This window comes from Galeopterus variegatus, unplaced genomic scaffold (genome assembly GCF_000696425.1).
Source record: "Galeopterus variegatus unplaced genomic scaffold, G_variegatus-3.0.2 Scaffold437, whole genome shotgun sequence".
Classification (NCBI taxonomy): Eukaryota; Metazoa; Chordata; class Mammalia; order Dermoptera; family Cynocephalidae; genus Galeopterus; species Galeopterus variegatus.
In genome coordinates this window covers 203,993-226,636 of record NW_007726548.1, presented here as the reverse complement: position 1 = coordinate 226,636, position 22,644 = coordinate 203,993, and the positions used below count along the sequence as shown (strand labels likewise).

The 22,644-nt window shown below is 49.8% G+C and overlaps 1 protein-coding gene across 4 annotated transcripts in view; it reads left to right on the top strand.

Moving 5' to 3' along the window:
• The window catches only part of RGS3 (regulator of G-protein signaling 3), a 136,843-nt gene that overhangs the window by 40,830 nt on the left and 73,369 nt on the right, over positions 1-22,644 (top strand). For 2 of the 4 annotated variants that reach the window (XM_008568733.1, XM_008568734.1), the window contains exons 8-15: positions 606-661; positions 5,753-5,834; positions 6,653-6,758; positions 7,561-7,912; positions 8,926-8,965; positions 14,042-14,238; positions 16,590-16,673; positions 21,543-21,654. In XM_008568733.1, the coding sequence (XP_008566955.1) occupies positions 606-661; positions 5,753-5,834; positions 6,653-6,758; positions 7,561-7,912; positions 8,926-8,965; positions 14,042-14,238; positions 16,590-16,673; positions 21,543-21,654 (1,029 nt within the window). Of the gene's footprint in view, positions 1-605; positions 662-3,125; positions 3,201-5,752; positions 5,835-6,652; positions 6,759-7,560; positions 7,913-8,925; positions 8,966-14,041; positions 14,239-16,589; positions 16,674-21,542; positions 21,655-22,644 lie in introns of those variants that run through there. The other 2 variants (XM_008568738.1, XM_008568737.1) reach the window with 2 other exon arrangements.

Sequence of the window (22,644 nt, the reverse complement as noted above, 5' to 3'; positions counted from 1 at the left end):
GTGCACACCCCTTTCAGCTTCTCCCCCAAGACTTCCCCTCTTCCTCCCTTCCTGCAGAGTAGCATCAGTCCCTGTGTTCTGTGGCACCTGTCACCCCAGGCTGTGATGAGGCCACTGGGTCCAGGGCCTTCTCACGAGCACCTGCTAGGAAGTGGGCTTCAGGCAGCCTCTTGCCCATGACAACTTTTTTATCTGGTAGGCCTTTCCTTGGAGAGGGTTATGGGCCTGACCCCACATGGTTCAGCTCCCCTCCCCCACAGAGGGCTGGCTTCAGATGCTTCTCCGATGGCTTCCCAGGCTCTGTGTCTCAGGGATCCCCTCTAGGCTGCCTTGATGACCTTGGGGTGCCCCCCTCTACAGACAGTGCATTTATGCCCTACTATGAGCCCCGAGACTCAGCACTTGGATTCAGTTCTGTCCCTCCCACATATAGCCCTGGCTCCTGAGCCCTTGCCTGACCCAAGCCTCAGGCATCCCCACATCCTGGAGGCCAGGAGTGGCCTGAGCAGCCACATGGGCCTGTTGCCCAGCCTCATCCTCTGGGTGGTCTGTGGAATGGACCCTTACATGCTAGCAGAAGCTTTCTGACTCTTGTCATCTTCCAGACCCGCTGCTGAGAATGCCAGGAAGTGGGGACACTGAGAATGGGGAGAAACTCAAGGTAGGTGGAGACAAGCCTGGCAGGGCTGGTGGTACCTCAGCGTTGCTCCAGGGGCTCTAATGCTCCTTGTCAGTCCCTTGACCCAGGAAACCCCCAAAGAGGGCAGCATTTGGTGCTTGAAACTCAGCAAGTTGTGCACTGAAGTGATTATTTTTGACTTTCCTAAGGTTTATGATAGGAAATAAATGCTTTTCTCAGGTTATTCATGATCATGGCAGGGGAGGGGAAAGAGCCCTGGAAATGCAGGAGTCTGGACCTTACTGACATTTGGTCTCTGGAAGCTAAGTCCTCTTATAGGCCCCCTTAGGTCCCTGCTTCTCCTGGTCCTGTGGCCAAATCACCCTCTCAGGTCAGGCCTGCTTGATGTCAGGGAGCAGCCATAATTTTGAACCTGAGATTGATGGGTTCTCATTCCATTAGAGCTTTGAATCTGGAGAGAATTCTCCAAAATTCATCTGTCTCTTTGCAGGGCATGGCAGGTAGTTCTTAGTTTTTGTTTTCTCTAACGACAGAGAGGGAAAACCAAACTCCCAGTGATTGATTAGCCTTTCTGTACCAGGTGCTGTTATCTAATTCTCACTGTCAGCTCTCTACCACCCCTGATAGTTGTTACTTCCCCATCTTACAGATGAGGGATGCATAAGGTTTAGAGATGTTAGGTCACTCTCCATGGCCCCACAGCCAGCAAGTGGTGACAGCAGGCTCTGAGTAAAATCCGGCTGCCTCCCAAGTGCACTGCTCCACACTGCCTCCTGAGGGTGGCCTAGTTGGGAAAGTATGATGTTGATATATTGCATGATATATCTTACATATAGGTGTATTGTAATCTACAAAACATTTTAACTTTCATTGACTCAATTCATTCACTCACTCAGTCATTAAATATTTCCACCTATGTAGGCCAGCCCTTTGCTGGCTTTTGGGAGTTGGGATATATCCAGGAACAAGTCCTAGGTCCTGCCCTCGAGGAGCACACAGTCTGGAGCTTCATTGTCTAATATGGTAGCCACTTGCTGCCTGTGCTGTTGAGCAGTTGAAATGAGGCTAGTGTGACTGAGGGACTGAATGTTAACTTTTATTTAGTTTTAATTAATTTCAACTTACCTTGCACATGTGTCTAGTCACTACCTTATTGAACAGAATAGCATGAAAGTAACTTGCCAGGTCTGTTTTCTGTGGCCTCATTAGGAGTTTAAAAGCTTTCCTCTGGCGTTAGTGGGGAGCTGCAAAAACCTTTCTCCCTCTCTCTGTACTTACCGAGCACAGAGGGGATGGTGACCAGAGCGCCTCCCTGGTGATATGTGGGAATTACATGGACATCCACAGTGTAGGTTTCTCAGTGGCTTGGGGAAGTCCTGCTTTATGCTGGATTCTGAAAACAGACCTTGAACCCCTGGGAGCATTGTTCTGAGGTGCATTGGATTTTCCTGAGCTTGCACACTCAGAGATGTCCATAGGACTCAGCAAAGAGGGTGTGATTGTCATAGGCTTAGGTGGGGTTGGGAGAGAGCCCTCAGAGGTCACCTGTTCAACTCCTGCATTGTGCAGGTAGGGAGATGAAGGCCTAGAAACCTGGGTGACCTGCCCACGGTCACATAGCAACCAAAGCTGGGCTGGACCAAGAGCCTCTGTCATCAAGGATGTGAATGGGTGGGTGGCTTCCCCAGGGGCTCTGAGATGAGCAGAGGGGGCTGGGTTAACCATGCACTGCTCTATAGGACGTGACCCTGTAACTGGAAGGCACTGTCCTGCAGTGTGACCATAACCTCTACAGGCCTCTATTTCTTCACTGGTGAGATGAGGAGACTGGATCATCTGATGACTGGGAAATCCCTTCCACATTTGACTTTATGGTTCATGTATCAGCAGATCCTTAAAGCAGCTGCTTACATGGATGAGGGAGCTGACTTTTAAATTAGCTTCTGAGTGGCGGGCAGGGCTTCAGGCTCCAAATGTCTTCTGTTCCCTGTCTGGAGATGGGATGTCTGTGATTGCAACCCCCCAAGGTGTCTGTGGATTCTTTAGGCTGGGTTAATCCCCTGTATTTACTACTGGGGACCCTGGGAGTTGCGGGGGAGGTGGCGTTGTTATGGAGCAACAGTGTTTTCTGCCTGGGTTCTCCTCCAGTGAGGGATGTTTGTGAGAACATTGGAATCACAAAGTGGCCCATGGCGGAGAATGCAGCCAGAACAAAGGCGCCCTCTCCCCGCTGGGCCCGGGGAATACTAACTAGTTGATAGGAATTTTAATATAAAACTCTCCCTCTTCCTTGTCATTCTGAGGTTTCAGGAAGCCTTCAGGCTTATCGTGCAGAGGCACACAGCACAGACAGGGCTTGGGGAGGTGAGAGGTGATTTCCTGCCATTCTTCTGTGGGGCGGGCTTCCCAGGGCGGTCATGCCAGGCTGACGGGCGCAGTGCGGGCTCCCGCTGCTGGGGGAGAGCTGGGTTTTCATGGGGCAGCAGCTGAGGCAGGACCTGCAGCCATGAACCGCTTCAATGGGCTGTGCAAGGTGTGCTCGGAGCGACGCTACCGCCAGGTGGGTGCTGGCCCCTTTGGGGTAGGGTCTGTGAGGTGTTGGGGGTCAGAGGAGGGGGCTCACCCTGCAGGACCTCTCTCCCTACAAGGCCTTCCTTGCCTCCTCCTGTTCCTTGGCAGGCTCATTTAGATCCGGAGGAGGGTAGAGGTCCTGCCTATTACCTACCGTCCTATTTTAGGGACAGGTGAGGCCCAGCTCTGTGCGTAGTCCTAACCACTGACTGTGTGGTGTCCCTGGTGAGATTATCTAGCTTTCTATTCTTTTTATTTGGAGGAGGGGGTGTTTCTGTAGGGGAGTTTTGTATTTTTGCCAACTTTCCCTCCTTCTCATGGAGAGTAGTGCCTGTTCTGCCCTCTGCATGTGTTTGATTGTGCTTGTCCACGAGATTGGATGTTTCTGTGTTTATGTCTGCACACAGGATTTTCCTCCCCATAGCACTGATGCCTTGAGGTGGCTCAGGATTCCTTTGGAATTCACCTTCACCAAGAGGGTCTGGCTTCTCAGCCTCTAGTCTTGGAGGGTGGGGCAGAGTGGGGAGCGATGATCTCGTTAGCCTCTGAGTCTCTTATGGAACTGTGATGAGGAATTTTTTAATTAAAAAGGAATGGGGTCAGGGAGGTGAAGGCAAGGCATGTCCAGATTTTGGGAATGTTCAAGCTGGAATGTTCAAATTGTTCTGATTTAAGAAATATGGAGAAGTCCTTCTGTATGTTTTAATGACCAGACTGAAATCTGGGTCCTGTCTGCTCTGACAGGCAGAGTTTAGGTCCCAGGGAGATGCCCAGAAGGGCCCCGTGCCCTTGGCATCTGGCCACTAGGGGACCCCAGTGTTTTCTCTCCAGCTTTCCCAGCTCTCAGGTCCTGCCCTCTTGAGCCACAATCTCCTTGTCAGTAAAAGAAAACCCAGTGATAACAAGGCGAGATGTGACGAGAGTAAATGGGACGATATGTACGAAGTGCCTGGCTCAGTGTCTGCCATGACATCTAGGAAGTGTTCAGTGAATGGCTGCAAGTCGAGGCACAGCAGAGGACCAGAAACCAGGCAGGAGAGCAGAAGTGAGGTGCTGCCATGGCTGAGACCTGGGAGCAGGAGCAGTTCCTTCCCTGGACAGGAAAGAGCGAGAACCACTCCCAGGAGGGACAGCCTCTGTCAGGAGCTGCTGGGAGTCAGGGTACCTCCTGCCTTTGAGGCCCAAGGTCACAGGGAGAGCTGAGAGCAGAGGGCAGCCCTTACTCACTTTGGGCCTTGGTTTCCCTTTCTGTAAAATGGGCATACTAAAACTAGCCCTGCATTCCCTCAGGGTTGCAGGGATGATCTGTACAGCCTCTGTCAGGAGCTGCTGGGAGTCAGGGTACCTCCTGCCTTTGAGGCCCAAGGTCACGGAGAGCTGAGAGCAGAGGGCAGCCCTTACTCACTTTGCGCCTTGGTTTCCCTTTCTGTAAAATGGGCATACTAAAACTAGCCCTGCATTCCCTCAGGGTTGCAGGGATGATCTGTTTCTTTGGACACTGCCCTCATCGTGGTCACTGACCATGACAGACAAGCATGATTCTGCTTCCTTCATGTAGTCCCAGCCCTCACTCTGAGCTGGGAGGTGGGCTTGCTTCCTGACACCCTTTCCTCTTCCACTCCTTCATACCCCCCAGCTGGATTACACTGTTGTCTGGGCTGGCTGGTGCTCAGGGAGGCAGAGGGGAATCCAGTTCACAGTCCTGCCTGGATGAGGGGACCAGGATGTGAGAGGGGGAGGCTGTTTTGTTGGAACAACTCCCTCTCTCCAGACTCAACTCTGGGGCTACTATTCGAAAGCTGTTAGCCCAGAGCCCAGGTGCTGGGACCTGTTTTCCAGGCAGGAGGAGCTGTGGCCCTGTGGTAGGCTAGGACTGGGGAAGTGGGAAGGCTTTGAGATCCCTGCTTCTGCTTGGGTTGAGGGGTGGGTTGTGAGGCCCCTAGAAATCCCTGCAGGTCCCATGGAGTGGACCAGCTCTAGACATCTTCTCTCGGCCTCAGGTGGGCCCAGCAACTAGTAGTTTTTCCTTTCCTCTAGCTTTCTGCACTCACTCCTGGCTTTGTTTTTCTTTCTTTCTTTCCATTTTTTTCTCTTCCTGTCTTAGCTGCGTGTTTTCCCAGAATTCTTACGGGAACAGGGTATTTTCCTGCCCCCTCCCCCTTCCCCTTGTCTGTCAGATTTCCTGTTTTACAAACTGAGGCAGTGAATCATGGGCCAAGTGGAGGTGTGCAGCTCCAGGGGGCCCTGGGGCAAAGGGCTGGGGCTGGTGGGGCTGAGGAGGGCGTGGTTTGCCCTTCCAAGACCTCGTCCACCCCAGGCTCTCCCTGTGTTGACCTGGGCTTCCCTCCTGTCAGCCTTCCTGCTTGGCCCACAACCCAGTGCTCAAGATGCCTGGGCTGAGATAGGGATAGCGAGGGGCTGACCAGCTCCTAGTTGGCTCCATTTCCCTTAGAGAGGAGGGTGGCTCTGGGCTTCCCAACCTTGGAGCAGAGGTAGTGGCCTCGCAGCTTCTGGGAGTGACTGAACTGGGCTGTGTCCTAGATCACCATCCCAAGGGGGAAGGACGGCTTTGGCTTCACCATCTGCTGTGACTCTCCGGTTCGAGTCCAGGCTGTGGATTCTGGTAAGTGAGCCTCGCTTGTCTCCTGTGCACCCGGGCTTTGCAAACAGAGGTTGAAAATGAAAGGGGAGCCCTAAACTGGAGCAAAGTGTCCTGGTTTTTTAAAACAGAAAGAATAATATTTTCAGATGAGACTGAGGTTTATGAAAATATGCCCACTCTTTTTTTGTTTTTATCAAAATGAAAATAGATTTTTATATTTTGTTTCCCAATCATTTTGAACAGGAACTCAACCTATATTTTCAGTAATGTCTGCAGGGGAAAATGAGAGTTATTTATGAGCTCTGTTTGGAATTGGATTTTATCCTATTGCAAGCCCAATTAGCACTTAAAACTTGTCATTCTTTCCTTTTTTTTTTTTCCTGAATAAAAGATTTCTCCTAATCACGGAGTAGGCATCTTAAGGGCAAAAGCCTGTGCTCAGTGGTCAGGGTGTCCCCAGTGCTTGCACAGAGAGGGCAAGAGGTGGGTGCTCAGTGAATGGCATGGAAGGAAGGAAAGAAGCGTGTGAGCCTGGCAGCAGGGAAGGGTTCTCACTGGGGTAGGAGGCCCTGGGGAGGGGGAGGGGCTGGGTGGAGGGTGAGCAGCAGAGAGGTGAGCCAGCATTAGGGGGAGGCAGGCAGGGTGGGGATGAGGGCAAAGGGGTACCTCCCTTCAAGGCCCTTGAGAGCCACCAAGCTTGGCCCTTCATTTCACAGACGAAGAAACTGAAAGAAAAAGGGCGGCCCTTGTCTGAAGTCACCACAGAAATAAAGGATTCCAGGTCCTTTGAGGTGCTTGGGCTTCGGGGGCCCCTGACTGGCTTTTCTTTGTTCCTGCAGGGGGCCCGGCAGAGCGGGCAGGGCTGCAGCAGCTGGACACAGTACTGCAACTGAATGAGAGGCCTGTGGAGCACTGGAAATGCGTGGAGCTGGCACACGAGATCCGGTGACAGGGACAGTGGGCGGCCTGGGGCCTCAGGCTGATGGCACTTCTTCCCCCCAGCTCTGGGCACACTGCCTCGCCCAGCCCTGCTCTTGCTGCTCCCTCCTTTGCCCAGCCATGAGCAATTCACTTTGCTCCTCAGAGAGTCAGTTTCTTGGCCTGAAATTGGAAGGTTTGGGCTCAGAGCAATTTTGGGTCCCAGAGCACACAGCGGGGAAGAAGCTGTCAAAGAGGCCTTGTGGTTCATGACGTGACTGCAGGGGGTTGCTTTCCTCTTCAGCTTATTATTCCTGTTACCAAAAGAGCTAAGCCCATTGTTTTTAAGGACATATAGATGTTGCAGATATTTCAATTGCACAATTAAAAAATTATTCTTTAAAATGTTTGTCTCTTGAATTTTGATCCCTGGGGTAAAACCCTAATGGCCCCATTTTAGGTTTGCTTCTCGAATGACCAGAGGATGGATTGCATTTAGGTGGCTCACTTGCTCCTGCTCGCTTATATCTTGCCCATGACAGGCATCATGAGTTGAGTATGGTGCTCTTTCCTGTTCCTCAACCTGGCCTTGGCCTCAGGGTCCTTCTCAGCTACTTCCAGTCAACTAGAGTTGACCTAAGAGGCCCCTTTGCTCTCTCTGCTTTAAATGGCCTCTTACATCTCTTCCTGCCCTGATACTGGGCTGGGGGCTTCTACCTGTGTCTGCTTCCTCTTCCCTTCTTCTTCCTCTCTGCCCTGCAGGCCCCCACCCTGGCTGATATTGGTCTTCCCCAGGCTCAACTTCACTGTGTGATCCCCCAACTTCCAGGAGCTGTCCTAGTGAGATCATCCTGCTTGTGTGGCGCATGGTCCCCCAGATCAAGCCTGGGCCAGATGGCGGGGTCCTGCGGCGTGCCTCCTGCAAGTCAACACATGACCTTCAGTCACCCCCCAACAAACGGGAGAAGAACTGCACCCATGGGGCCCAGGCACGGCCCGAGCAGCGCCACAGCTGCCACCTTGTGTGTGACAGCTCAGATGGGCTGCTGCTTGGTGGCTGGGAGCGCTATACTGAAGTGGCCAAGCGTGGGGGCCAGCATACCCTGCCTGCTCTGTCCCGTGCCACTGCCCCCACCGACCCCAATTACATCATCCTGGCCCCGCTGAACCCTGGGAGCCAGGTATGGACAGCTGATGTGGGGAAGGTGAAAGGGCATTGGGTCCCTGTGGGAGGTCGCCAGCATACCCTGCCTGCTCTGTCCCGTGCCACTGCCCCCACCGACCCCAATTACATCATCTTGGCCCCACTGAACCCTGGGAGCCAGGTATGGACAGCTGATGTGGGGAAGGTGAAAGGGCATTGGGTCCCTGTGGGAGGTGAGGAAGACTCCAAGACTCAAAATTGTGTTATAAGGAGCCTGCAAGGGACTGAGGATGTCGAGCAAGGAGGTGGGGTGTATGCTAGCTCTGGCCTCTGCAAGGCTGGTTTGGGTAGAGAGAGCAGATGGGTCTGTGTGGCCTCAGGGCACAGATCCAGGGGATGCACAGGCTAGAAAATTTCAACTCACAAGAAGGAAGAGCTTTCTACCAGCCTGCACTTTTCCACCGTGCAATGGACTGTCTTGGTAGATGATGCACCTCTGTCATAGGAGGTGTGAAAGCAGATACTGTATGATTGCATGATGGGATGATCGAGTGCATTCACCAAAACATTATGACCATAAGAGAGAGACTTTGGGAGAAAAGTTTCCTGAGGTCAAGTAAGCTTGAGAAATATTCCCAGTGCACCTTTGCCTATTTGAGGCTCTGATGGCATCCTGCAGGACAGAAGGAGGTTGAAGCTTGTTTAACCTACCATTTCCCAAACTTCCCTGATGGTGGCATCCTTTATGGCATAGTTGTTAGTGTTCTGCCATTCCAGTGTTCCACAGAATGCACTTTGGAACAAGCCACTGTAAAGGAAGTTGAGGACTGGCCAAGGGGTTAGGCTTCATGACACCTAAAGCCTCTTTTAACTCTAATCTTCAGGGATTCCGTGTTCCCTCCAAGCCTCCTCACTCAGCTGGCTAGCAGAACTGTTGTTTTTCCCTTGTGCTCTACTTCTTATTCCCCAGGCCCAGTGCCCAGCAGCTTACTGGGATGCCCTGCCCCATTCCTGGGTCTGAGACAGTTTCTCCTGTTTTTTTCCTTGTAGCTGTTGCGGCCTGTGTACCAGGAGGACACCATCCCCGAAGGTGAGTCTACCCTCTGCTGTGTTGCCCTCTGAGCCCACAGAGACAGCAGCCGGCAGCTGATGCCTGGCCCAGCCTCTTCCTCTGAGTTCAGAGGCCTTCCCAGTGGAGTCAAGTTCGCCCAGCATATCGACACAGACTCTCTCCTCTTGGCACATATTCTCCCTTGCTGAACCCATCTCTTTCTTCCTTGAAGCTGGAACTGAGAAGGAAGAGAGGGGATCTTACCAGAGCAATCTAAGAGGCAGGGTTTTCAGTCAGGCGTTCAACTGAGATTCATCCAATTTTACCAAGCAAGCAATATATGTAGGTGCTGTAGGCAGCATGGCTGGGCATGCAGGGAAGTCATGGAGTTTGGAGCTGGGAGGCCTCGAGTTGGAGTTCTAGCTGTGTGACTTCGAGCAAATCATGTCCCCTCACTAGCCTCAGTTTCTTCATCTATAAAACAGGGCCAATAATTCCTACCTCAGAGGGTTGTTGGGAGGATGAAATGAGGAAATGGTTGTGAGCAGTAGCTTGTATACTGAGAGAGGCAATACAGTTTAGTTGTCTTTGAAGTGAACAGATGTCTCTCCTGTTTGATGGATTCTCTTCCTTTGGCCTTCATATCCTGGCCAGGGATGGAAACTGGGCTCAAAACCAATTCCTTCTCCCAGGAATCCTGAGATATCAGTCTTGACATTGGAGCTGACAGGGCATTCCTTTAGGCCCTCCCCCCTGCCTGCTGGAGAGCTCTGACTCCAAAGTCTGGCAGGTATCTGGAGGGTGGAGACCAACCTCGCCAGGTGGCCCATGATGCTCACCTTGGATGTGCTTGATTCCCCCTTCTGGGGCCTTCAGAATGCCCTTGACCTCCTTCCTTGAGCGTGGCCTTTTCCCAGTACTTGCACACTTGCTTCCTTGCCATTCCCCTCTGCCAGTGGTGTGAAGGCGATGCTTGTGCCTTTTTGGGTGAAAAGGGCTCCTATCAGGCTCAGGAGTGCTGATGGAAGGCACCTTCTTTCTCTCTAGTTTGTTGGAATTGAATCTGTATTACTTCTGGGGAGGAGTCTGACAGTGATTCAACAATGAGTTTTTCAAAAGCTTTTAGTTGGCACATTAGATTAGAGCGGAGATGCCACTGCTAAATGGTGGCTTCATTAAGGGCAGGGCCTGGGCCTGGCTCATTTCTGTGGGTCCAGAGCTGGACCCAGGGTCTGGCGAATAGCAGATGCTCAGTAGACTTTTGGTTGAGTGACTGCCTAAATGAAAATGACTCCAGTTGCCTTGAAGGGTTTGAAGGCTGGTCATGGAGGAAGGGAGCTGGAGAGGTGTGTCACCTGCAGTGGGCACATGGACATGGCCTGGGTGGTCTGGGATTGATTCCCTCTCAGTTTGAGAGATGCCTCCATGTCTCCCTGGTGTGCTCACAGCCTGTATCCATGTTTTCATTTCTCTTTAAGAATGTAATACTTAGTGAACCAGGAAGGGCACAGTCGTCTAAGCCAGGGGCAGGGGACAAGTAAGGAAATGATGATGATGTTAATAACAATGGTAACTGTTTGAATGCATTCTATTAAGATCTTGACCTTACTTCATTTATTCTTCATAATAATAATCCTTTTGGTATCCAAGGACATCTTTGCTCTTTACCAGGGATCAAGTCTTCGTAGCTCCCAGTCTTGGGTTCAAGGAAGGGGTATAATTCAGGGCACGAAGCTTTACTTAAACACACTTGGGGTTGTCAACAGGGTGGTGACTTCTCAGTCCACCTCCTCTGGTTGGGCTGCCAGGAGGTAGCCTTTCAGGACGGAGTGTTGAGCCATCCTGAGTTGAATAGGAGGGAGGGTTGAGCCATGCTGAGTTGAATAGGCTCTGGTGCCCTTCTGGGGCCTGGGGTGCCTGCCTGCTTGTGGTTGGCATTTTCCCCCAGGGCCGCTGGTGCCCTCAGCATTGTCCCCTGCCCTGTGAAGGCAGCCAGGCCTCAAATTTGCCACTGCCAGTGCAGGATGGCTGCCAGGGCTCACCTTGGAAGCTGGGAGCAAAGCCGTGTAATTACTGTGTTTGGTCAGTGAAGCAGGTGTTAGAAATAAAAGGGGTAAATGGAGGTTTGGGCCAGACATCGTAAGGGGTAGCAGGTGGGAAGTAAATGAGTTTGCCTTCACAGAGCTCAGTAACTGGGTTGCAACTGTCAGTGAAGCAGGTGTTAGAAATAAAAGGGGTAAATGGAGGTTTGGGCCAGACATCGTAAGAGGTAGCAGGTGGGAAGTAAATGAGTTTGCCTTCACAGAGCTCAGTAACTGGGTTGCAACTTGGACTGTTTTTTAAAAAAAGATACTTCAAAAATGAGTTTTGGAGAGCCATGCCCACTTACTACACATTTTCCAGGGGAGATGGGGGAGTAGGGCATGACTGCAGTGTAGGGTGGGTTGACCCACCTTCTATCATATACTGGCCAAATGACCTTGGGCAAGTTGCTCAACCTCTCTGTGCCTCAGTTTCCTTGTCTATAAAATGGGGTCTAAGCAGACTTTTCCTAAGGCAGAGTTATGTGCCAGGTGGTTTATTTATGACTCTGGAGGCCCTAGGTGAAGATTCTGTGACAGCTCTGGGCAGCTGGGCTAGGGAACAGAAGAGACAGGTTCTTTTAAAAGTCTGTGACTTGGGGCCCAGGGTCCAGATTTTGACATCTGCAAATGGTATCCTTTACTTTTGGTCTGTTTTGCCTCAGTCCCCTGCTTGTCAGTCCTTCATGGTTTTTTCTTCACTGCTCTAGGCTTGGCCATGTTAAATTAGACTGCCTAGTTCCAGATGACCCTGTGGCCCCATTCACACTATGGTTTGAGGTCCAGCAGACCTGTCTGTCCTTCTGCCAGCCCTGATGGGTAGATTATCCAGTGGTTTAGGGTTTGTGATAATCTCTTGGGCACTCAGTCTCTGGCACAATTCACCAAGTCCTTTCCCATCAGGTCTCTTGTGTGAGCTTCCTGCTGGCCTTGGGGCAGGCGAGGCAGCAATCTGTATTTTCTCCACTTTGCAGTGGAGAAAACTCTGACTCAGAGGGGAAAGGAAACTTCAGGGTTGCACAGCCAGTATCTGACTTGGGAAGTCAGTGCTCAGGTCCAGGGTTCTTATCTAACTTAAATTCAATGCAGATCTTGAGAATCAGAATGGGTTCTTTCAGCAAAGGGGCCAGGGCCTGGCAGCGCAGACTCCTCTGGGGCTGATCCCAGGGCCAGATCAGATGAGGAATTGTGTAACGTCTTCTTTTCATCTGCTCCTCCTGCCCCTGTCCTGGGCTTGAGCTCTCTCCCCTCTTTGCTAAGCACTCTCCGAAGAGGCAGGAAGTGGTTTGAGTGCTGCCCCCAGATTCGACTGTCATCAGTGGTCACTTGTCAGTGGGGGGAGTCAACTAACTTGTTTTTCTCACCTCTGTGAGAAGGGGTATGGGGTGGGAGGAGGAAGCAAGTGCGAAACCTTCTGAGCTGAATTTTTCCTCTGAGGTTGTGGGCCTTGCGTTGGTGGGGAGCTTCCCTGAGATGTCTCTGGGTCAGGCCACCTGTTCATCCCCTGGCTGCAGGGTTGGGGGCAGTGGAAAGAGGCCTAGGCCTGGGACACAGACTGGGTATCTGGGTCAGGGAGGGCCTGGTCAGTTGTAACCCTGTGTAAGAGGCCCAGCTATGTGCGGAGCTTGATAGCTCTGGAATTTGTCTCCCACTTGCTTGCATCCAGGAATCCCTGACTTTTTAAATACTCCGTGTTTTGTTCCTCTGCCCATTTGATGGGACATAATAAAGACCTGTATACCACTCCTTGTTCATGGTGAGGGTGTGTATTCAGCAGTGCCCCCTTAAAGAGGGACCCCTCCAACCATTGTAGCCTTCTCCTCTCTTCCCTAGGGGTGGCTTTGTTTTTCTCTCTCTTTCTCTTCTTTTTATGATTAAAATAATTTGCAAGTTGGTGGCCATGCTGGAGTCTCTCCTGGCTGCAATGAAGCCTAGGATTTCGAGATCCTTGGAGCACTTGATTTCCAGACTTGCTTTTCTTAGTGGAGGAATCACAACAACAAAAACAACAATAAGTTAGCTGCCAGCTTTTATTGCACACTTACTAGGTCCCAGGCACTGTTCTAAGGACTTAGAACATCTCATTTAATCCTCACAGTGACACAGTGAGCTTGGCACTATTATTACAGTTGGGGATACCAAGACTCTGAGGGTGAGGTAAGTTGCTCAGGGCTACAGAGCTAGTGAGTAGGGGAGCAGGATTTGAACACAGCCTTCTGGCTTCAGAGCTTGTGCTCTTTACCAGGACCTGGAGTGGCAAGTGCCACTTCTTATTCTAGACTGACTGAAGTGAGCCAGGTTGCCCCAGCTCTGTTGGCTGGTCAAGGGCCAACTCTGATATATCCTGGGACAGCCACTGTCTCTGCTACCACTGCAGAGAGTGATCTTTGTCTCCGGAGCCTGGGAAGTGATGGGATGGGCGAGCTGGGCTGGGAATGTGCAGGGAATAGTGGAGATGGTGGCCTGCTACCACTGCAGAGAGTGATCTTTGTCTCCGGAGCCTGGGAAGTGATGGGATGGGCGAGTTGGGCTGGGAATGTGCAGGGAATAGTGGAGATGGTGGCGGGGGGAGGGCATATGTCCTGCCATAAAGGGCAGTTGCCACTCTGCTCCAACTGATTTTTCCACGTGAGGCTGTGGGCCCAGTGAGGTCAGATCTTCTGATTTTTCAAATATGAGAGATTTCTTGATTTTTCAAAGTGTGAGGCCAAACTTATAGGTCTGATTTAGGGCCTGGGTCGCCAGGTGAAGACTTCTGCCTCTGTCATTGCTGTCAGTTCCCAGCTATGTCCTTGCCTTGGACTTGCTTGTTTATGTGGCAGTGTGTCTTGCTAGAGTGTGAGGGAATAACTTGAGGCCTGAGACCTGTCTGAAGCCTCCCTATGTTCTCAGCACCTTGCACAGGGCCTTGCACAAAGTAGATGCTCAGAAAATGGTTGTTGACTGAATGAGTCTGTGGTCTCTGTTTCTGCAGAGGGGATGCCTTTGCAGGGGTGATGGAAATGCCTCACATTCCCCTATCTCTGTTCCACAGAATCAGGGAGTCCCAGTAAAGGGAAGTCCTACACGGGCCTGGGGAAGAAGTCCCGGCTGATGAAGACGGTCCAGACCATGAAGGGCCATGGGAACTACCAGAACTGCCCAGTCATGAGGCCACATGCCCCGCACTCAAGCTATGGCACCTATGTCACCCTGGCCCCCAAAGTCCTGGTGTTCCCTATTTTTGTTCAGGTGAGCTATGGCTGGCCCCAGGAAGGAAGTGAGAAGGATGAGGGACCTTCACCCCGAGATTTAGGGATGGTGCCTCATCCCAGGACTGAGAATCCCCTTTTGGGAAAGATAAATAGCTTCAGATGCTCAGGATTCTGGGGGCTATACAGAGAGAACAGAGGTTTCCAGGAGGATGCACAGGAAAAAGTAGGGGTAGGGGAGCCCAGCAATAAGATGGTCCTCTCCTTCCCCTCCTAACTTCCTTTTTTTCTGGGGATAGGGCAGGTGCACAACTTGTGGTAATGTTGCAGGGCCTGCTTGCTGAGCCTGCCACTCCCTGGCTCACCCAGTGCTTAGTTGTTTGGAAAAGACTGAGGGAGAACCTGGGGTCTGGCATCTTGTCTGGTCTCCTTGATCTCAGCAAACATGTCTGCCCAGCTGGCCCGAGATTCATTGAGATCTCCCTTCTTCTCCCTCTTCTTCCCCATTTCTCTCTCCTTCTCTTTAAAAAATTACCTGTATTTATTCCGTCACTCAGATATGACCAGTGTGAACATTTAGGTATCTTTTCTATGTGCATTAAAAAAAACCCAAACAGATCTTATTCTATATTTTATATCCTGTTGCTTTTTAAAATGAAAATTGTAGCATGAACATTTCCCACAGCATTAAAAGTTCTTTGAGCGTGTGTTTTGTAGTGGTTGCAAACTATTCTATCATATGGATATACCATATTTATTTAACCAGTTCTCTATTCAAATACTTATGTCTACTTTTTTGCTACTGTAAATAACTCTGTGAGGAAAATCCTTGTGCATGAATTGCCCTTCTGATTACTCTCCTTGGGAGAGATTCCTGGAAGTGAAATGACTGGGTCATGGGTCATAAACATTTTAAGGGCTCATTAAACATATTGGCAAATTATTTTCCAGGAAGATTCTACTTGTTTATCCTCCCATCAGCAGCATAGAGGTGACATAGATCCAAGGACTTTATTTCTGACCATGCCTTCCTTTTCTGGTCTCCCTGGCATCCCACTGTGGGCCTGTCACTATCCAGTGGATCTTAGAACTTATGCTTGGTTAGGACACAGTGCATCTCTAGCAGGCAACACGCCTCTCCCTCTGCAGCTTTGTCCTCTTCCTTCTGCCTGCCTCTCTCACCACAGGGCCTGGGTTTTGCCTTTCTGTTGGTCTCTTCTCTTTCTTAGGATGAGACACAATGGTCCTCGCATCCCTGAAATTCATTTTCTAATTTTTATAAAAAATTAAAATTCATTTTTAAAAAGTTATGAAAACTTTTAAATTGCGGAGTATATAAACTAAAAATGGTACAACACTTAAATGTGCAATCTAACAAATAATTATAAAACAAATATCCACTAAGATAAAGGAATAGACCATTGCACCACTCCAGCCTGTATATCTCTTCCTGATCATAATGCTCTACCTTCCCAGCAGAGGCACCTACAAGCCTGACTTTATGGGAATCATTTCCTTGCTTTTCCTTAGTTTCTCCACCTATGTATATTTACCTAAATAACAAGTTTTGTTTGGCCTCTTTTTGAATTTGTTTAATGAAATTATGCTGCATATCTTCTTTTGGGTCTTGCCTTTTTTGCTTCACATTATTTGAAAGATCTATCCAGATTGCGTGTGTAGTTGATATTTATTTCATTACCTTTATTCAAGCACTTTGCTTTATGTCAGGCTTTTAGACACCATGTTGTACATTGACAAGGACAAGTTCTGGTGGGTAATCCAGAGTTTAGGGAGCTTTCTCTGGGCTGGGCTGGGCAGGGTGATAGGGTGGTATGAGAAGTCTGGATAAGAATTGGTCCCTGGAGAGCTGATGGCTGAAGAGTCAGTTAGCTCAAGCATGTTATGAATGCAGAGCAGGAACTGGCCTGGACTCAAAGGAACTCAAGTGACCAGATCTCTTGGCATGTGGCTCAATGCCTCCTGGGCCTGACAGCAGGGACCTTCCTGGAGGCATAAACAGGACAGATGGGGGAATATAGGGGCTGGGAGGGCCCAGGAGCCTGGTGTAAGGGAGCAGGGAGCTCGTGGGGGAGGACTGCAGAGGACCCAAGCATGTGGTTGGACTTCCTGCCAGAGAGCATAGCTCTCACTGTGCGGGTTGGTGGGAAGGTGGCAGCAACAGTTCCTCACAGGACAAGAGCGCTTGTCTTTCTGTTTCTGTGTATGAGGGGGTGTGTGGGTTCTCAGGGGGGAGGGGGGAGGGCTGCCAGTCTTCTCTCTGTCAGAGGCCTCTCTATGGCTGGCTTTGACACACTGTCTCCCACCTCCCCCACTGTCCTCACCAGGTCTCTTTGAACTGCCCACTCAGCTCAACCTTTGCTTTGTTTTCAGCCTCTAGATCTTTGTAACCCTGCCCGGACCCTCCTGTTGTCAGAGGAGCTGCTGCTGTACGAGGGGAGGAACAAGGCTGCCCAGGTAAGACTTACACACATGTTTCCCAGGTGGGGTTTTCTGGTGAGCTTCGTTGGCCATCCTCCAGGCCCCTCATTTTCCTGTCTTCCTGATGGTCTCAGAATTGTACAATCTCAGAGCAGAAGACCTGAAAAGTCTGCAACATGCCCCTCCTCCCACCACCCTCCTTACCAAATGGCTACCCAGCTTTTTCTTGTACATTTCCCATGATGGAGAACTCACCATCTCTCAAAGCTGTTTAGTACATCTTCGATGGTTAGAAAGTTTCTCCGGAGGAGCATCAGTTACCTGAGTTTTCTGGGTCTGTATTCACCCAAATCCCAAATCCTCGTCTGAAAGATCAGTCTATGATTTCTCCTGGGTTTTAGCTCTGCCAACAGGGGCTGAGGGTGGGGGCCATGCCACTCTTCCTGGGAGCTGGCCCCTGCTTGTCTTTAATGGGAGGGCTTTACTCACCCACACAATCCCCAGAGTTGGCCAGGTTCTAGCTCAGCTTATTTGAGCTAAGTTTTATAGCTTAAAACTACTTGGGAACAGAAGTTGGAGCCCTGGGATCTGGCCTGGCTACCTGGGGGTGAGTGCAGGGGGCTTGCTGCAGATCAGGCCCTGAGGTGGAGCTGGCTCAGCCAAGTTGAGTGGCAGCTTGGGGCAGGGGAAAAATCAGGAAACTTGGAAGCTGGAAGCCTATATCCAGCCCCAGTCCTACTGCCCCCTTCTTCCTCAGTCTTTCCATCTGAACAGTGGGTTTATGTCTATTTTGAGGCAGCAAGGACAAGGTCTAAGATGGGCTGAAAGCCCTTTCAGTCTCAGCGTTCTGGGACTCTATTGTGATTGTGGCTAAAGCAGGAGGATGGTTTTGTTTTGTTTTATTTTTTAAACAGGTAGACCAGAACTCATATATTCCAAATGAGCATTGTCTTTTTGAAGGGAGCTCCCTGGGGAGACCGCGTGCTTATTTCTACCACACTGGCATTGCTTACTACATTTCTGGACCTTCTCTTTGGAAACTTTCTTAATCTCGGCATATCTTCCGAGTTGTCTCAGTGGGAATAAAACTCCATCTGTTGAGGCGGATTTAAGTTTTTGAGGAACAAGAAGTCACTTGAAGCTATGTTTGGTGAATGAGTGTAGTGGAGCTAAGTCGTGTGTCCTAGGATCAGAAAGTGAGATGTGGCTATCAATTCACCAGACTCATGAGAAGGCAGTTAGAAATGGCAGCCACCTGAAACATATACCTGTGTCTAAATTCACCTTTTATTTGTCCACTCATCATTAAATCTGCAAAATTGAGTACTTATTGCATATGCTCACTGTGCATGCATTTTGCATACTTGATCCCAATGAGCTCTTGCAGTACCCCCATGAAAAGCATAATTGTCTCCACTCTGTAGATGAGGAAACTGAAGCTCTATCCAATGAGATTAACTGGGACCCAAGGGTCTCAAGGCAGATAAGGGATAGAGCCAGGATGAGCACTTGGATCTTTCTGGCTCAGCAGTGCTGTCCATGATCCTGCGCTGTCTCTGGCATGTTTGTTTAAAAACAAAGTAGCAAACACAAGCTGAAGCCACAGCTTGATTACAGTTGCAATCTGTCCAAAACATTTTTGCCTCCTGGATCTTTAAAACCTTGAAACCATGAGACACCCCCACCTCTGCCCTGCCCACTGCCTTGAAGATTGAAGGAAGCAATTTGAAGACAAGCAAAATAAATATATTCCTTTTTCTTGAAGTATGATAGCAACCAAATATGTGGATCTTGGTACCCTATCATATTATTCAGGCCAAAAATATAAACCAATTCAAGGGGTATTTGGATAAATTCACAGACCATCTGTGTTGGTTGGGCTCTCAGGAGGCCTCCATTCTAATTGCTTCCCTGTAACTTTCCAGCTAATGGTTTTCCAGTCAGTTCTTGAATCTGCAGGGGCAGCTTCTCCAAGAGGTGGTTTTGTTACTGGAGAGTGCTAAATTGTAGACACTCTCCCTTATGCTCAACAGAAATCTTTATTTCTGGAATATTCCCTCGTCTTCCTCCCATCTCTTCTCTGGGCATGCTCAAGTTTGCTAATGTCTGTAAGCTGATCTAGTCCCATAGCATGGACTGGCCTCATCACACCCCACCCAGAAGTCACAAACTTGACAAATGTGTCCTGAGATCAAATCAACATTTTGGAGCAGCCTCATTTTTGTATTCAAACAGTAGTTACTGAGCATCTGCAATGTAGCCAGGCCCTGGGCTAGGTTCCAGGAATATTCCGAAGCACGAGACAGACACGCCCTCACTTTACACACTGACTCACTGCGTTTACCATTTACTCAGGCACCAAGGTCTTTTCTGCCAATCCTACCCTTAGGCCAGATAGTCAGGAGGAAGCTTGGTTAGGGCCACTTGGGAGAAGTCACCCTCCAAGTTGTAAGGATTCCCTAACCAAGACATTCCTCAACCCTTTGGGAAAACAGAGGTGTCCTTGGAACAAGTGTAGGGAAGACACTGATGGCCCCCAAGGCCCATTGTGGAGGGCAGCAAGGAATTGGACCATGGAGATGGGCATCAGTCTGCCATGGGCTGCTGTGGGTCCTACTGGAGCAAGGCCAGCAGGATGCTGATGAGATGGGAGGGGGGTCCGCATGCCCTCCCCTGGCACACTTGCCCCTCTGTCCTGTCTCCAGCTGTGTGCCAGCTCTGTCCTTTCCCTGACCTGACCTTTGGGGAAATTCTTTATTCGTGCTTTAATCACTTCCTGTCTAGACCGTATTCTCAGCTCTGGGAATCTGGCTGGAGTGGTGGCCTTGGGTTTTTCTCACCTTGCCCTTGGCTCGACCCCACTTGCTCTCCATCCAGTTCTCTCTGGGTTTGGGCCATTTTTTTGACTTTCTAGTCTCCTGACAGATTGTCTCCTCCGACGCTTCCCCTGCCAGCTTCTTTGTTCTTCTGGAGATGACAGCCAGATTTCTCTTGAGTTGGGTCATGTTTTACAGGAGCCCTAGGGTTTGCCTTATGTTTCTGGCTGGTTTAGAGACCTCTTTCCATTGCCTAGACTTTGAAGTCCTCTTCTCAGATAACCAACCACTCCAATCCTTCTGAACTCTTGAATCATTTTCTTTCCCTCCCTTAACTTAATTTTTTTGCCTCCTTTGCTCCTGTTTTTTGGCCTCTATTTGGATTCTTTCACATTCAGGGACAGGACAGCTGTAGGAATATTGCTACCTCTCTCTACAGTGAGAGCTTAGGGCCCACCAGACCTGGGTAATGGTCCCTGGCTATGGGGCCATGGACAGGTCACTTAACCTCTCTGAGCTGTAGTGTCCTCATCTGTAAATGAGGGCACTGATGTTATTTACAAGTGAGGATCCACTGAGCAGAAAGTGAGTGTTCAACAAATGGAGGCTTCTGTTGGGCCGTATTGAGACAGGGCTATGGTGGGAAAGGGGTTGGGTAGGGTCACCACCAAGATCCCTTCTAGTCCAGGGTTCTGGAGCCTTCATGTTATGATAGATTTTGATTTCTGCCCACGTAGCTCTACTTTATTCTTTTAATAGTTGCATAAAATTCAACCCTATGAAGGTAGTAAAATTTATCTATCTTCTCTTGATGGACACTTGTTATTTTCTTTTTTTAAATTACAAAAATGCTGCTGAAAACATCCTTGTATGTTCATATCTATATGTCCTTGCAAGTATTTCTGTAGGACAGAGTCTTAGAAATGGAGTTGTGGGATCATCTTTAACAGTTTGATAGCTAAATGTCAATATGTTGACTTTTTAAACTTCAGCAACAATCCAGCACACACTGTGGCCCTCAGTACATGCCAAACCCTTCTGGCCGATTCTTCTTACTTCAGAAGAGATGAAGTGTCAGGTTTTGACACCTCAAAGTGAAGTTCATATAATTAACACTATTTTGTTTTCTTTGGAGAATCTAAAATTGGATTTTATCTCTTTTGACTAAAGGCCACTGCAGGATCTACAAAACAAAGAACAGTGTAATCTTTACTGGCATTAGAGGATCAAGTGGATTTTGTTTTAGCATAAAAATATGTTGAGCATGCCTGTTGATTTACCTATAATGTCTAAAAATAGCTTTCTCTTTATTTTTGGAGCAGCTAGTGTATAAAAGAGATAAAAGTTATACACATGTCTGTGTTGGAGTGTATAAGTAACTGGTGTTTTCTTGAACCAATTTCTCATTAATGCAGTTAAAATTACCCATGAGGAATTTGGTAATATTACTTCATATTTCATGATGCTTCACTTCAGTCTACAAAGAGCTTGTGAAAGAAGCCTTTCTGTGAGGGAGCCAGGCCAGGACTCTTTCTGCTGTTTATACTGATGAGAAAACCAAGGCTGAAGGAGTTAAGGGAACTTCACCAATTTCTAGTGGCAGAAACTGGGATAGGAGCCTCATGACTTCTGACTCCAAGTCAAGTGCTCTTTCAGTCAGACACTTACAGTAGAATAAAAGCAAATATGGAACATCTTACAGCTCAAGGGTGGCTCTAAGCTGAGGGCACTGGGCTCTCCAGCTCAGGTGAATTTGGTCAGAAAGGTGGGCCTGGGGGCATTGGGCTTTAGAGAGGTTTACAGAGGCCATTTTCTGTGGAGGGAGAGGGCTGTTTTTTTTTTTTCTTCTGTTTGCTTTTTCCTACTTTGCGGAGTGGAAGTATAGAGAACTGGAGGGTGAAGGGGCCATCTCAATTGCAGGTCAGACTGCAGGTGAGGTCTCTGCCCTTGGCTGAGGCCACACAGGGAGTTGCTTCTGGTTCTGCCTGAGATGATAAGATGTATTACCCGGACCTCCAGGAGAGGTTGTGGCTCCCAGCCTTCAGGGGACAGCAGAGCAATCAGTTCTGTTTGCTCTTTCTTGACGCAGGTGACACTGTTTGCCTATTCGGACTTGCTGCTCTTCACCAAGGAGGATGAGCCTGGCCGCTGCAACGTCCTGAGGAACCCCCTCTACCTCCAGAGCGTGAAGTTGCAGGAAGGTGAGTGAGTGCCCGAGAAGTCTGGGCTCCTTCCAACTTGCCCCGAGTCCCACTGCTCTGGGCAGCATGGCTGCCAGCTGTCAGCGGGGCACTTGAGAACGTGTTGTCAGGCTCTGTCTCTGGGCTGGTAGGCTCTCAGACACTGGCATTCCATTCTAGGCTGGTAAGCCTTCTGATATACCTGAGCTTTTCTGGGAGGTTTCTATTCTAGAAAGCTTCCAAGGAGACAGTGGGAGTGGGGGTGGGGAGAAGAGCTTTGGACTCAGACAGGCCTGTGTTCAAATCTTGGCGCTGCCCCTCGCTACTGGTGTGACCTTGAGTAAGTAAGTTACTCAACCTCTCGGAGCCTATTTCCTCTTGTGTAAGTGGGGATAATAATAGTATCTCAGAAGGTTGTTGTGAAGAGTAAATAAGGTCATATATGCAAAGTGCCTGGCCCACAGCAGGTGCCCGATAAATGCTAGTCACCCCCCCACTCACCCCACATCTGTGGACAGAGACCACTGCTCCTTCTCCAGCCAGCTATGTGGCCCCGGTCAGAGCCTGAAGCAGCTGTGGTGTGTGTGGCTGGGGGCAGGCGAGTGGCAGGAGCCCGTGGGAGTGTGGAGTGCATTTCTAACTCCAACTTTCCACCTGCCCTCCTCCACTCGCCCAACGGGAAGCCAGCTGGGAGTATCTGTCGGGCGGTTTGGTTTGGCGCCTGAGGTCTCGGCTGAAAGGGGCTTGATTTCCTCTCCCAGATTATGAAAACAACAACAGACCTTTTGGAGCGTGGGTGAAGGGGCAGGGAGGAAAATGTTACCTAGTGAAAGAATTCTGTTTTGGCGGGTGTTGCTCCAGGAAAACTTCCTGACTGTTTGCAAAGCCATCCCGTGTGCCTGGTGCCTCGGCTGTTCTTCCTCCTGGAAACCCAGTCGGTGTGAGAACCTCTATTCAGGCCTCCCACAGGAAGTCCCTTGCAACCTCTCCTTCTCTGGCTCTGCCTTTCTG